Source organism: Sinocyclocheilus rhinocerous, unplaced genomic scaffold, assembly GCF_001515625.1.
Source record: "Sinocyclocheilus rhinocerous isolate Xijiao unplaced genomic scaffold, SAMN03320098_v1.1 scaffold297, whole genome shotgun sequence".
Classification (NCBI taxonomy): domain Eukaryota; kingdom Metazoa; phylum Chordata; class Actinopteri; order Cypriniformes; family Cyprinidae; genus Sinocyclocheilus; species Sinocyclocheilus rhinocerous.
The window spans coordinates 812,820-827,337 of NW_015649240.1; the positions used below are offsets into that span (position 1 = coordinate 812,820).

General features: G+C 39.9%; 1 protein-coding gene across 1 annotated transcript in view; it reads left to right on the plus strand.

Annotated features, from left to right (window-relative positions):
• Nucleotides 1-14,518, plus strand: part of LOC107710477 (gamma-aminobutyric acid receptor subunit alpha-2-like) — a 74,253-nt gene that overhangs the window by 29,809 nt on the left and 29,926 nt on the right. The window contains exons 5-7 of the mRNA XM_016515252.1: nt 10,786-11,006; nt 14,212-14,294; nt 14,389-14,479. Of these exons, the coding sequence (XP_016370738.1) occupies nt 10,786-11,006; nt 14,212-14,294; nt 14,389-14,479 (395 nt within the window). The remainder of the gene's footprint in view (nt 1-10,785; nt 11,007-14,211; nt 14,295-14,388; nt 14,480-14,518) is intronic.

The following is a 14,518-nucleotide window of genomic DNA, read 5'->3' on the forward strand; positions in this document are numbered from 1 at the left end:
ATTCTATGGCTCCTTTTGCCAGCAAATTCATCACCTCTGAACGCAGGACGTGAGCGTCCTTGCTTTCTACTGAGGTGGGGACCACGCAGCTGAAGCTCGGGGTCTTCGAGCGAATTGGAGTGAATATCCTCGTTTTATTATCCCCATAACCCAATTTGACACTCCAGGGATGGCCTGCCAGGCCTCGGCCCGCGTGGTTAGGGGTTGGATTAGCTCGAGTTACTGGCTGCCCGAAGGCAGGGCACTCGTGGGAAATGGAAGAGGAAATTTGCTCTCTTTTTGAAAGTGTATGCGTTTTATTTTTCCCGCTATAACAGCGGTTGGTTGCTTGGGTGCTTGAACGGGCCCAGAGTTCGCAACAAACACATTTCCCTCTACACCCAGGGTTGAACGGGGTGATAGGAGGCTTAAGAGTGGTCATCTGGGGGGTGGTCCGGCTGCAGCGAGACCTGGCCCCATCCTCTTCCTGTCTCGCAGATCAGGAAGACGCCGGAGGCGCCGTGTCCAATGCTACCTTGGGTCGGGGTCCTTGGCGCTTAGGAAAGGGGTAGTGTCTAGCCGAGCGGGAACGCCCTCGTGTCTGCTGAGTCTTGGCAGGCTGAATGGCGGGGGCGTCAGGTGCTTGCTTCGCGGGCTGCTGAGTCAGCGTAGACTTAGGGCAACTAGGAGCAACAGCGGCCTTGGAGCGCTTTGGCAGGAAGTATCGCATGGCCTGGGATGACTTCTGTGCCTCCATGAAGCGCTCGGCGAACCTTTCGACCGCCGGCCCGAAAAGGCCGTTGGGAGAGATCGGGGCGTCAAGGAAGGGGACCTTATCCGCGTCCTTGATTTTCGTTAGTGTTAGCCATAAATGGCGCTCGAGCACCACAAGGCTGGCCATCGATCTCCCAATCGCCTGAGCGGTGGTCTTAGTGGCGCACAGAGCCAGGTCAGTCACGCTCCTCAGGTCCCTGAGAGTCGCGGGGTCCAGGCCAGACTCCTCCTTGGAGGCGAGGATCTTGGCCTGAAAGATCTGGAGGACCGCCATAGAATGGAGCTCCGAAGCCGCCTGTCCAGCCGACGAGTAGGCGCGTCCAGCGAGTGCTGAAGTGGTCCTACACGGCTTGGAATGATGGGCAGCCTTTGTCTTCCATCCGATAGCCGTGGGCGGACAGAGATGCGCAGCCACCGGCTTATCCAGGGGAGGTAGGTTCTCGTATCCCTTCTCTTCAGAGCCGTCAATAGAGGTGAGGGCGGATAAAGTGGATGTACGGAGGCGGGCGGAATAGGGAGCGCGCCACGATTTGGTGAGCTCGTCATGTACCTCCGGGAAGTATGGAAAGGAACGCTGACAAGGGGCCTGATGTCCAGACATCTGCGAGAGGGCTCCTCTGGTGGAGACCACTCCAAACCCAGCTCCTCGACTGCCTTCGAGAGGATACGGAGAAGTTCGGCATCCATCCCGGCTTTGGCGGCGTTGGGCGTGGACGACGGCAAGTGGGTGGGCAACCGAGCCTGACAGCTCCTCTGCGTCCGAGGCTGCCAATGACATGCTGTCATCAGGCAGCTCGTCGTCACTCCCCCCAAACGAGACCAGATCGCTGGTGCTGGCAGAGGGACGCTGGTCAGGCTGGGAAAAGAAAACTGGTGAATCCTCTCTCTGTGGCGAGGGCGAGGCACGCGGGATCTGGGCCGACGTGAGCTCGTCCGCAGCCGAACGCTTAAGTCCTCTGCCCCACTGTTTTTTCCTCACAGGTCCCTGGGAGGAAGAAAACGAGAGGGCGTGAGGGGCGGAGCCGCTCTCTGAAAAGAAAGCGATCCGTGAGTGAAGAGAGGCGAGACTGAAGTTCTCGCAATGAGAACAGTCAGTTCCCGTGAGAGCGGCTTCCGCATGGCCGTCATCGGCGTGCCTAACGGCGTGGCATTTGCAACAACAGCAATTGCTCGTTTAGAAGCTCTTTTAGTAGCGCCGGATGGCGGCAGGGGAACAGGACCGGAGCTGCTGCGATGCTGAAGCGAAGAAGCAGGTCAGCCGAGCAGAGAGGTCTCAGTCCAGCTGTGAGGCGTGTCAACGGCGAGAGGGCTTTCAGGATCCGCAGCTCCGCTGCCGAGCCATTGGTTCATTTTTTAATGCACTGCACAAACCAATGGCCGTGCAGTTTCACTGCGTGATTGAAAAAGGCTTTAGTTCAGGAGAAAAAAGTTTTTTTCCCATAGAGTCTTTAGCAAGACGCAGTACGAGTGAAGTATCGACAGGGAACCCCTGAAGACCCCATGACTTTGTTTTAAATATCAGATATTTTAACTTTTTATGACATGGCAAGGTTAGTTTTAGTTGTTAAATGGTGTAGTGGTCACATTCAGTTTTCAAATCTGCATAATATAGGTTTCAAAAATATACTTTTTTCCTTGAAAAAAAATTTAATGATTATGAAAATAATGATCGTTGTGTACTAAAGTGCTGTGCAAAATATTTTATTACTTGATGATTACACCACTTGACATTTTTAGAATCATTAATCATTAAAAATCATGAATCATTTAAAACCATTCAAGCTTTTGTTGGAAATATTATATATTGTAATGAAAGGTCACTGAAGGCGAACTGAATATGTACCCAAGTGCAGTTTATTACATCCAAAAGTGAGCAGACACACCATAAACATTGGCTTAGCTTGACCTGCCTTGATAAGAACTTGAACATGAACTCACCAACATGGGTTACAGCGGAAAAATCTAGACAAGATACAATGGAAACATGAGGGCTATGACTGCATTCCTGTCCATTCTTTATGCCCTTCACTCGCTAACTTCCCTCCGTCTCATTTACTCGGATGTACGTCATTGATTACGTTGCATGAGTACCCACTACTGGTGGAACCATTGGAATGGGCTGAATCGGAACGTCCTAAGCCCTTGATCACTTAGAAACCGCTGGAGTTGGTTTATTATTTACATTTTTCCCCTTACGATTTTTTTGGTGCAGCATTCTATATGTATATAGGTATGCTTGGGCTGTTATAAATGAAAAAAAATCATTTATCTATTATAGAGTTGTTTGGGGTGGGGATACATTAAATGCGATTTGCGATGACATCATAATCGTGTTGCATTGTGGTCTATAGAGCGGCCTGAAGTGTGCATATGACGCAGACTCATTACCTCGGTCAAAATCGAGGAGTCGAGGGTCTGTCTGTATAAACTTCTCTCATCCACTTGACAAAGTGGAACGCACTTCAAAATGGCAGCGGGGATTCCCCCAAGGGGAAGTGCTTAAGGAAGTTCGCAAGTGCGTGCCTAAAAGTGGAGTGGAACGCAGCCTATATATGCCAAACAACAGGGGTCACCAACAAATGAACACATGACACATACATCAAAGGAACCAATGAAAACATGACACATGAGGGAACAGGGGATCACATGACTAACAGAGAATAGGGCTGTGGCAAAACAACAAATAAAAGACATGAAAACATGAACATACTGTACTGAAGTACTGAACCAAAATGAATACAAAGACGTTTCTTGAGAATGTAGGATCTCCCTGTGTAAGATGCTTTCCACCTCTCAACATTCTTGTTTTGATGACAGCAGTAGTTGTGATATTTGGTTGGAAACTATGGTTACCATGCTACATTGTGTGTGTGTGTGTGTGTGTGTGTGTGTGTGTGTGTGTATGTGTGTGTGTGTGTGTGTGCATGCGTGCTGTGCGTCCATGTGTCCACTCATCAGTGTCTCAGTATGAGTGTCTCATCCCTGATCTCCTGTGTCTTTGAGATTGGACCCAGATGCTACACCTTCTGCTTCTTAGACTGAAGAAAACAAACCGTTCTTCCTCCTTCCATTCCTTTATCACTCGCTTTCCACCTTCTTTTGCTTCTGCTCATCCACTCTTCACTCTTTTCTCTTTCTTTCCGTTCTTGAGTCGTTGTAACTCTGGCTGCTCTTCTGTAATTTTTTTTTAGTAGACTGTATTGAAACATACAATGCATGGCATTCTCCATTGTACAGTAAGGTCTTTGCGCTGCCTTCACACGTTAGCATGCTGACCCTGTCTGGCAGGAGGGAGAGCAGTTCACAGAGGCACGTCTAAGTCTTTGATATAGTTTTTTTTTTTTTTTTTTCAAAGACAAATTGTTCCATTTCTTTGCCTCTCCACATTCCCTGGAGCTTATCATCCTCCTCTGCCGCACCATCCCTCTCTCTTTTTTTTTCTTTTCAAGTGCTCTGACAGTTGACGGTCTATTTTTTTTCTCTGTTCCTTTTGAAATAGATTCCCTCTCAATGTAGCAGCAGATAGTCCTTCCTCATTGTGCTTGTAAATCTTTGCACTATCAATTATTTAAAAGAACTCCTTCTGCCTCACTGAATCATAGCTCTTCTCCTTATTACGCTTTCATTATGAATTCAACATGCAAATACACATTTCAGTGTCAACCTCAGCTCTGCTTCGAAACCTAGTGACCTCCCTACCTAGAGAGCATTTTAATGCGAAGACTGTTCCAGAATTCGAAGATTATAAATATACCTACACTGCCATTCAAAAGTTTGGGGTTGGTAAGATTTTACCAATTTTAATTATGAGTAAGCAAGCAGTAGCAAAGTAGTGACCGCTTAAAGTAAAAAATTAAAAGGATGTTTATAAATATTGTTATTTTAAACGTTTTTTTTTTTACGAAATTAATACTTTTATTCATCAAGGACACAATATAAGCAAGCAGTAGCAAAGTAGTGACCGCTTAGAGTAAAAAATTAAACTAAAAGGATGTTTATAAATATTGTTATTTTAAACGTTTTTTTTTTTACGAAATTAATACTTTTATTCATCAAGGACACAATTAATTGAACAAAAGTGGCAGTAAAGACATTTATAATGGTTCGAAAGATTTCTATTTCAAAAAAGTGCTGTTCTTCCGAACTCTCTGTTCATCAAAGAATGCTGAAAAATGTATCCACAAAAATACTAAGCAGCACAGCTTTTTTCAACATTGATAATAATAATAATAAATGTTTCTTGAGCAGCAAATCAGCATGTTAGAATGATTTCTGAAGATCATGTGACACTGAAGAATGGAGTAATGATGCTGAAAATGCAGCTTTGCCATTGCAGAAATAAATTACATTTTAAAATGTTTAAATAGAAAATGTTAAATTGTATTTATTTATTTTAAATTGTAAATTGTTATTTAACTTGTAATAATATTTCACAATTGTACTGTTTTTACTGTATTTTTTATCAAATAAATACAGCCTTGGAGAGCATAAGAGACTTTTTTTTTAAATGTAAAAATCTTACCCCAAACTTTAGTAGTATATATTTCATTTATTGCTAAAATGCATTGATAAAATACATTTGTCATGGCATTTTATTTTCATTTTAATTGTTTTAGTTATTTTTAATGAAATAAAATAATTGAAAAATAGTATTTTTTTACTCAATATTTGTATGTCCCACTCCCCCACCCCCACCCCTTTTTAGAGTATTGTGTTGTTTGCTTCATTTTTTTTTTATCATTCTGTGCGCAGTTGTTGCCTACATAGAGAGCTATGACTTTCCATTTTAAGAGCTGTTGCATACACACCTCAAGAAAAGCCATTTATGATTTCTTTAGAGTCATCCCTGATGAATAATTCATGTCAATAATTCAAAGAAATGGCTACAGTGAGCGCAGCGTACTCTAAAGCATATAAAAGTTTGATACCTTAGCTTGTAAATAGCAAGTGACAATATTGTTTGCTTGTTGTTTTGTGATTCCTTTTCAAGTCAGAGGTCACATTGTTATCGCCAACAGATTTGAGCTGTTAGCAAAAGCTTGTGGATTTAGTTTTCTGCACTGTGGGTTTACAATGACGGCCTGTCTCTCTCTCTCTGTCTCAATGCCCTATGGCCATGCTAACCCTCATCATTGGAGCTGACCCTGCTGGGAAGCGTGTGACACTCAGGTAAACAGCTGAGTGAAAAGCCTCGTGGGTAATGAGCTAAAGAGGTTGGGTAGATGTGGCTGCTGTGTGGTAGCATGTTTGCCGTCAGGTTGACATCAGTTAGTGAGGGTTTATTAGAATATGTGAAGCAGTACCAGGGTAATTCTGTTTAAACTGTAGGTGACACAAATAGCATTCACAGAAGGATTCGGCAGAGCACTGTCAAATGAGCATCACACTTTTTCCAGGTAGCATCAGGAAATCGCCTATTCCCAGAGGAAAATATTATTGTTTATATTATGTTTCTCCTACAGTAAAACTCCTTCTGAGAAATAGAAATAGACAGAAATGACACGACATATGCTGTAAAAAATAAATACTTCTTTTTTTTTTGATATTGTGAATTCGTTTTTATTTTTCTATTTTCCGTTGATTTTATTTTTATTTTTTTTCCGTTTTTTTTTTATTATTTGTTATTGTTTTTGTTTTGTTTTTTAATATATGTCTATGTCGTTTTTATTCGTTGTCATTTCAGTTTAAGTTTTAGTTATTTTACGGCCAGTTCAACTAAATTAAAATAGGAAATATTGCTTTAGGAACTAGCTGAAGGAAAATCAAATGGAGACAGTTGCTGAAGTCTCATGCCCTTATGTTTCTCCTGAGGAAAAAAAGACCTCAACAATGTCTGAAACTGTGCTTAGATTTGTCAGTTTACCAAAGTCTGCCATCAGAAGTCAGAGATCTTAATATGAACATGATTCAGTCCAGTAATTGTTCATCCTGAAATAATACTACGAAGTAATCTGAGAGCTATTCTAAAATTTACTTTATAAAAATCAGTAAATTTATGGTTTCTCTTTCCTATGGGATCCAGCATCTCTCTTTTTCCATCATGCCGCTTCCTCTTTATAATCATTAGTTTCTGTCAGCCGGTGCGGTGACAGATATGACTTGTGGGTAGCACTGGGAATCTTAAACCAACATCATCCTCATGTGAGATGTCCGGTTGTGATGGATGAGGGTGAACCTGGTGGTTCTGTATCCTGATAATCCCGGTCTGAACTGAGCCTCCGGTGCTGCTTTATCTGGGCTAAACAAAGCCTCGATGCACAAACACACATGGACAGACGCACACACACACACACACATACACACACACCACTACAGAAGGTCATCATGTCTGTTAATGCTGTGTGCCTCTGAGCCATGGAGCAGATGGTATAGAATAGGAGGCAAGTGAGATGGAAGCACAACAAGGAAAGTGGAGAGGGAGGTTAGAGAGGGAGTAGTATTTATTTGGCCCCTGTACTGCCCTACAGCCCCAGGAGTCTCCGTATGCAGCTGGGGTGAGACGAGGACAGCCGAGATTCAGCTCAACTGATATCTGCTTTGCCTCTGCACTTACACACACACACACACACAGACACACCACACTTAAGTTTAGGAGTCCATTTTTTTTTTAAATTCTGGGTCAGAATGTTTTTCTTGACATTAAAGTCCTTTCAGACTTTTCAGATGCAACATTCAATCATATTGTCATTAATACTTTTTTGAGAGTAATTTACGTTTGCTTTGAACAAAATCGAACAATATAAATCTCAAAAAAGACCAACATTGAAATCGCCTATAAAACAAAACCAACAACATTTAAATCTTTTAATGGAACAAAACCAACCGATATTTAAACCTCTTAATAGAACTAAACCGACCAATATTTAGATCTTTTAACAGAATAATAATCGACATTTAAATATCTAAATAGAGCAAAAGTGACCAACATTTAAATCTCATAATAGAACAAAACTGAAGACATTTAAATCTTTTAACGGAACAAAACCAACCGATATTTAAATCCCTTAACAGCACAATAATTAACCAATAATTGAACAAAACAGACCAACGTTTAAATCTCTTAAAGGTGACATCAGATGAAATTTTCACTTGTTTAGCTTTTTTTTTTTTTTTTGCATTTAGTTATGATTTTGGCATGTCTGCCAGCTCAGAAAAGCTGAAAAGAAAATGCAGCCCGTTTGTTTTGGGCTGTCTAAGTCTGAAACTGTGTCATCCAGAGAGCTGTTTCAATTTGCAGCCGGTTTCTACGTAGATAGCTAGCTATTTGAATAAAACCACCTCCGAGCCATATATGGAGTCCAAGGCAGCAATTCACGAGTCTTGTGTCGACACGCCCCACGGAAGAGAAGGGTGGGGTCAGCAGTGGTAGATTCAGTAGCACTGCAGCAAAGTAATATTTTACCTGTGCTGTGTGTTTGGAGTCTTGATTGAATGGGATAAGAGAAAGAGACTGTGCACTCTATGATAAATTCTACTAAGACGATACAAAGTAGACAACACATCTTTAATTAATCTGGCTACAGTCACTGCAGTGTTCTGATGGTGTCTGAGCAGTAATAAAACTTCGGGCTTGTGTCACGATGCTTCTATATGCAATCCAGAATTGCTTTTGCATTAGAACTCCTAGTCTAGAAGTCGCTCACGGTTTTTAATTAGAAGTGTTTTGAGTCAGACTGCTTTTATTCCTAAAATGCTTTCATTTTAGTTAATATGTGCTTTTATTCTAGGCCTGCATTCAGTCTAGAAACGTTTCGAGTCATGAACTGCTTTCTCCCTGCAACTGTTGTTATTCTTGAACTGCTCTCAGTTGTAGAATTGTTTTCAGTCCAAGCACTGCTTTCAGTCTAAAACTGCTGTTAGTTGTGGGACTAATGAGACTTATGGATTAGCTCATTGTTTGCTCACCCTTGCTCACCCATCCCAACCTTTCATGACTAGTGAATTTTCAAAGAAAACTTTGTTTTTTGGTAACAAATGGCATTGTTTTTGTATTTTTATTTAGCATACAGTGAGGACCAGTAGCTTCCTTAAAAGCACTTAAAGTATCATTAATGGAATCACTGCAATTCAAGAACCAGAACTGTTACATTTCTTATGAATTCAATGCATTATCATTCAAATGTTTAAGGTCATTAAGGTTTTTAAAAATAAATAAATGAATAAAAAGAAAAAAGAAAAGAAAAAAAAAGAAATGAAAACTTTTATTCAGCCAGGACCCATTAAATTGATCAAAATTGAAAGTATGTTACAAAAGATTTCTATTTCAAATAAATGCTGTTCTTTTGAACTTTCTATTCATCAAATAATCCTTAAAAAAAATGATCACAATTTCCATAAATAATATGAAGCAGCACAACTGTTTTCAACATTGATAATAATAAGTAATGTTTCTTGAGCAGCAAATCAGCATATTAGAATTATTTCTGAAGGATCATGTGACACTGAAGACTGGAGTAATGATGAGGAAAATTCAGCTTTGCATCACAGGAATGAATTACATTTCAATATATTCAAATAGAAAACTGTTATTTAAAATTGCAATAATATTTACAGTATTATAGGTTTTTTTTTTACTGTGTTTTCAAAATAAATGCAAATAAATCAAATAAATGCAGCCTTGTTGAGCATAAGAGAATGTTTCTTTCAAAAACGTTAAAAACTCTTACCAACCCCAAATTTTTGAACAGTAGCCTACACACACACACTCATAAATTGTGTCTATGAATAATCCAATATAAATGCATACTCGGCACCTGTGAAGCAATCTCATGAACACTCCTGACCTCAACACCTACTTCTCTTTATTTCCCTTACTCTCTGATTATGTGCATGTGTGCATGTATGTGTGTGGTGGGTGTATGTTTGATAATGTGGTGGTGGGGTTTCATGGTTCATCTCTACTTGTTAATGGATGTTCATATAAACCCTCCTCAGCCGGGACAATACAAACCCCTTGACTGAAATTAGACGGTCATAAACATCGCAGATTGCTGACTGGACAAAATGTCCAGATTCAAGAGAATGAGCTGTACATCCATCAAAAACAGCATCTGCAGCAGCGGGAGGAGGAATCTGGCTACAGTCCCGGCAGTGTTCAGACACTGTCTGAGCAGTCATAAAACTACTGTCGCAGTGCTTCTCTATAACTGCTTGCAGTGTGACACTTCAGTCTCGAGCTGCTTTAAAAGAGAACTCTTTGTCTGGTACTTTCAATGTAGAACTGATTTAATTTAGTCTATTAGTCTGTTGTTCTGTATCCCTATGCACTGTGAAATGTTATTGGTGCAAAATTCCACTCCACATATCAAAATAATAAACATCAAATGTGTTCATTTTTATGATTTTGTTTTTGATTACATGTTTCAAAACACTGAAACAAAAATAAACCACCACAAACAACATACGCACATGGAACAGATACTGTCAGCACTGCTTATAATATTGCAAGCATCCATATGACATACTAATACCATATAGAAATGATTGAGTACAAAGCACTTTAGAGTTTTACGGAAATAGGTCTTACTTGGCTGCGATTGTGTCACTTCACACAGCAGGTTCACTGTTAATTTAACTGTTAGTTAGAACTCTGTTACCTCCCAATCTAAAGCCAAAACCCTCTTGTAATCATTCTTTAAGCATTTTAAAAGTTGTCCCTGTTCTACCAGCCGATATGAGCTTCATAATGATATCTCTGGGCAGCACAATCTCTCTTATGGAGCCGAGAGTGGGATCTGATCACCCTCAGCACTAGTTAAAGGTTTGAGCGATTGACTCTCCCCTACAGCGCTTGATACTCAAATGCAGTAAACTCCACTTGCAAATCAGTTGGCGTACTGTGTTTATCCACCAGAGCAAAAATAAGCGGATAGAAAATGTTACACTACAGGTCATTTGAAGGCACGAAAATGCTTGAATTTGAATTGCATTTACAGGCTTTGCTTGAGGAGGAACACAAACCCAGACTTTTATAAGGTCGTCCAATTGAACCTCATACAGTCTAAAATGTGGTTTTGTTTCATCTTTTTGCAGGAGTACACCATCGACGTCTTTTTCAGGCAGAGCTGGAAGGATGAACGGTTGAAGTTTGAGGGACCGATGAACATTCTGCGTTTGAACAACCTGATGGCCAGTAAGATCTGGACTCCAGACACATTCTTTCACAATGGGAAGAAATCTGTCGCACACAACATGACCATGCCCAACAAACTGCTGCGGATTCAAGATGACGGCACCCTGCTGTACACCATGAGGTAACCAAGGTGTTGTTTGTACTGTTTCTCAGCTTTCTCAAGAGTTTCAAAAGATACCACACATAACATCATTTGGAAAGTGCTGTGCTTTTAAAGTTTCAAGTTGAAATTTTGTTCTCATCAGTGTCAGTGCAGTTAAATCGGTAATATTACTGAATATTAATTGTCTTTTATACTACAGGGCTGTTGAATGCTTGAATATGACTGGTTGACGAAATAAGGTGTGCAATTATTTTCAGGGAAACGCATGGTTAAAGTAGTTCAAGGCAGGTTTTGACTGCATTACATGTCCATATCACTTCGCCAAACAATTTCAGTTATTTCAAAGGTTCTTACAGCCTACAACAGCAAAAGAACCAAAACCCACAATGACACTGACCAAGCAAATAAATATAGTAAACAATAGGATAAAGCTAAGATGACAAATTATTTCCATGTTTTTGGCACAATATTATGTTTTATTATGTACTGAAAGCACATACTTTCTCCCACTCTCTCTCCCTTACAAACGCACACACATACAGTACAGACACACACTCACACACACGGAAACATACACACGCACAGAAACGTGTTGTCAGCACTGCTCTGATGATATTATCTGTAATATAGTTTAGCAAGTTAAAAGCAACATGGCATTTCTCAAAAGCGAGGTAATAACGGCACTGTTCTTGACGCAGTTGAACTTAAAGTTTCGCTATTAATAGAGCTGCTGCACCCGAACACTTGAGAGACACACAGACTTGGGTAATTCACACACACTTAATCTCTCTCTCTCTCTCTCTGTCTCTAATAACTTCATTATTAACTGTTGTAGTTCGCTATCAATGGCTCAAGCCTCTATTGCTAGGTCTAAAATGACATTTTGGAATTAGCAACGGAGGCGTGGGATGAGACGCACAAGAAATGAATCCCGCACACAAGACAAAAACTTGACGAATGTCTTGAAATACAACATCTGAACAATGTCTTGAGGTGTGTATAAGCAGAATAATTGACTGCGGTCTGTTGAATTATTAGAAAATAATGCACACCCGAGGTGTAACGGCATCACCACCTCAGGTGTGCATTATTTTCTAATAATTCAACGGCCTGTCGTCAATTATTCCTTACTTAAACCCCGAATATCGGCCCAGACGGTAAAAATATAAAGATTTATGGTCATATTGTCTTTCAAATTTTAAAGGGATAGTTCACTTCAAAAAATAAATAAATAAATAAGTAGCATCTGGTAATCCTCAAAACACACTTTTTTTCTGTAAAAGAAACAAATCTATGTTTATGATGATAATAATATTATAATATTATGATAATATTTTCATTATCCAGCTCAATTCTGTTCAAGTTTTTTTTTTTCTCTTCCGATAATATTACTGAATATTAATTGCCTTAAACCCCCAATATTACCATAAAATTAAGTCCAACAGTCAGATCAGCCTTAAAGGATGAGAGAAAAGATTTATGGTCATATTTATGGTCATCTGTTCACACTGTCAAAAAATGGATCTGGCCTATGATCTTGTGGACTATAATCCAAGTTTTACCCAAACTGAAGAAATGTTGCCCTCCAGTGAATTTTCAGTGAATAATGACTTTAATTTTGATCTGTTCCTCACATAATGTTATTAGAATTTATATTTTTTGGTGAATGATCCATTTAGCTCATATTGTGCGTGGCAAATGGAGTCATTCCTCATGTAAATCCCTGAATCACCTTGTACTCCCATGAATTAGAATAATTCATCCCTCACCGGCTCCCACAGTATGACAGGCGGCCGTATTGATTTAGCCACTAATTAAGATGTGTCATCTCTTTTCAGAAATGTGACACTCACTTTTGTAGGAGCCAATTTTGTTAAAACCAGTGACTTTCTCTTAGTGAAGCTCAGTTCTCATTACAATCTACGTATTCAAGAGTCTGAGAACATCCTCGTCAATCTCCTTAATTACCTGCAGATGAAACGGGAAGAGCAGAATCTGTGATATATTGTCGTGTGTCGTGTACACAAGCCTCAAACAACACGGCTTTCATAATGACTCGCTCTCGCTTCTGTTCATCCTGATGCCGCTCCAGAACACATCATGACACTCTCCAACACGTACCCTCTCAATTTTCCTTTGCTTTTTTCTTTTTTCTTCTAAATCGCTGTCTCGCTCACAGCTCTTGCTATGAGCACAAATGCTCCTCGCCACTGCCAAATCAATGAGAGCCTGACTCAGCCGTGAAGCGCAGGAAATAAAAAAGGAGACAAACTGAGAGAAAGACTAAGAGTGAAACTCTCTATTCTAAAGAGAATGCAGCAGACAGAGTGAAATAGAGGAGAAATGGATGTGAAAATGAAATTGCATTTATAGGACTACTAGTAATTGGGGACTATTGATCTATTTAATATTCAAAATATTATTGAGAATATAGAACTACTATTAACTTATTAACTATCTCACTATAAACTAACTATTAACTATGACTTTTGCCTCTAGACTCCTAATTTGCTGCTTATAAATAGTTAGTATGTAGTTAGGTTTAGGTATGGGGTTGGATTAAGGGATCTAAAATATGGTCATGCAGAATAAGGCATAAATATGTACTTTTTAAGTACTAATCAACAATATGCTAGTAATATGCATGCTAATAAGCATCTAGTTAATAGTGAGAACTGGAACTAAAGTGTTGCCACTTTTTATTTTGCCATTCAATTTTCTAAATAGCTAAACAAGTTTCATGAGTATGAGAGTGATAAGAGAAAAAAAAAATATCACAATTGAGTTGTGTCAGTGAATTGTGTTGTGTCACAACTGTCAGTGTCACTGAATTAATTCAAAACTCTGATTCAAAGATTGGTTTGTGTGGCATTACTTTACAATCTATTTTTATGGTGCATAAATAAAAAGGATTAAATAATATTCCTTGTGATCATTATATGTGTATATATATATATATATATTAGGGGTGTAACGAGATACATATTCGAATTGAACCGTTCGGTATGAGGCTTTCGGTTCGGTAAGCATTACAAACCAAACGATTCATTGGACTAATCCTATTACATTTGGAAAATAAAAGAGCTTAAAGTGTGTGAAATATAATGTTCTCAGTGCCACTGTGCTCAACAAGGGAAGACATGGCGGAGCAGGCAGACTAGGAGGCCATGGAGGCATATATATATATATATATATATATTGTGTTTGTGAATGTAAATCACAGGTTGACAGTGCATGCTGAGTGTCCGATGCATCTTGAAGATTTCCCCATGGACTTCCGCTCCTGTCCTCTCAAATTCGGCAGCTGTGAGTAACAGCATGGAGTACTGATTGGTTTTTAAAATTTCAAACAATCGTCTGCAAAGTTTTAACTGTGGCCCCACTGAAATCATTCCTACAGATGCTTACACAACGACAGAAGTGACGTACACCTGGACAAAGAACGCATCCAACTCTGTGGTGGTAGAAGAGGAGAGCTCTAGATTAAACCAGTATGACCTACTGGGGCAAACCGAGGGGAACGAAACCGT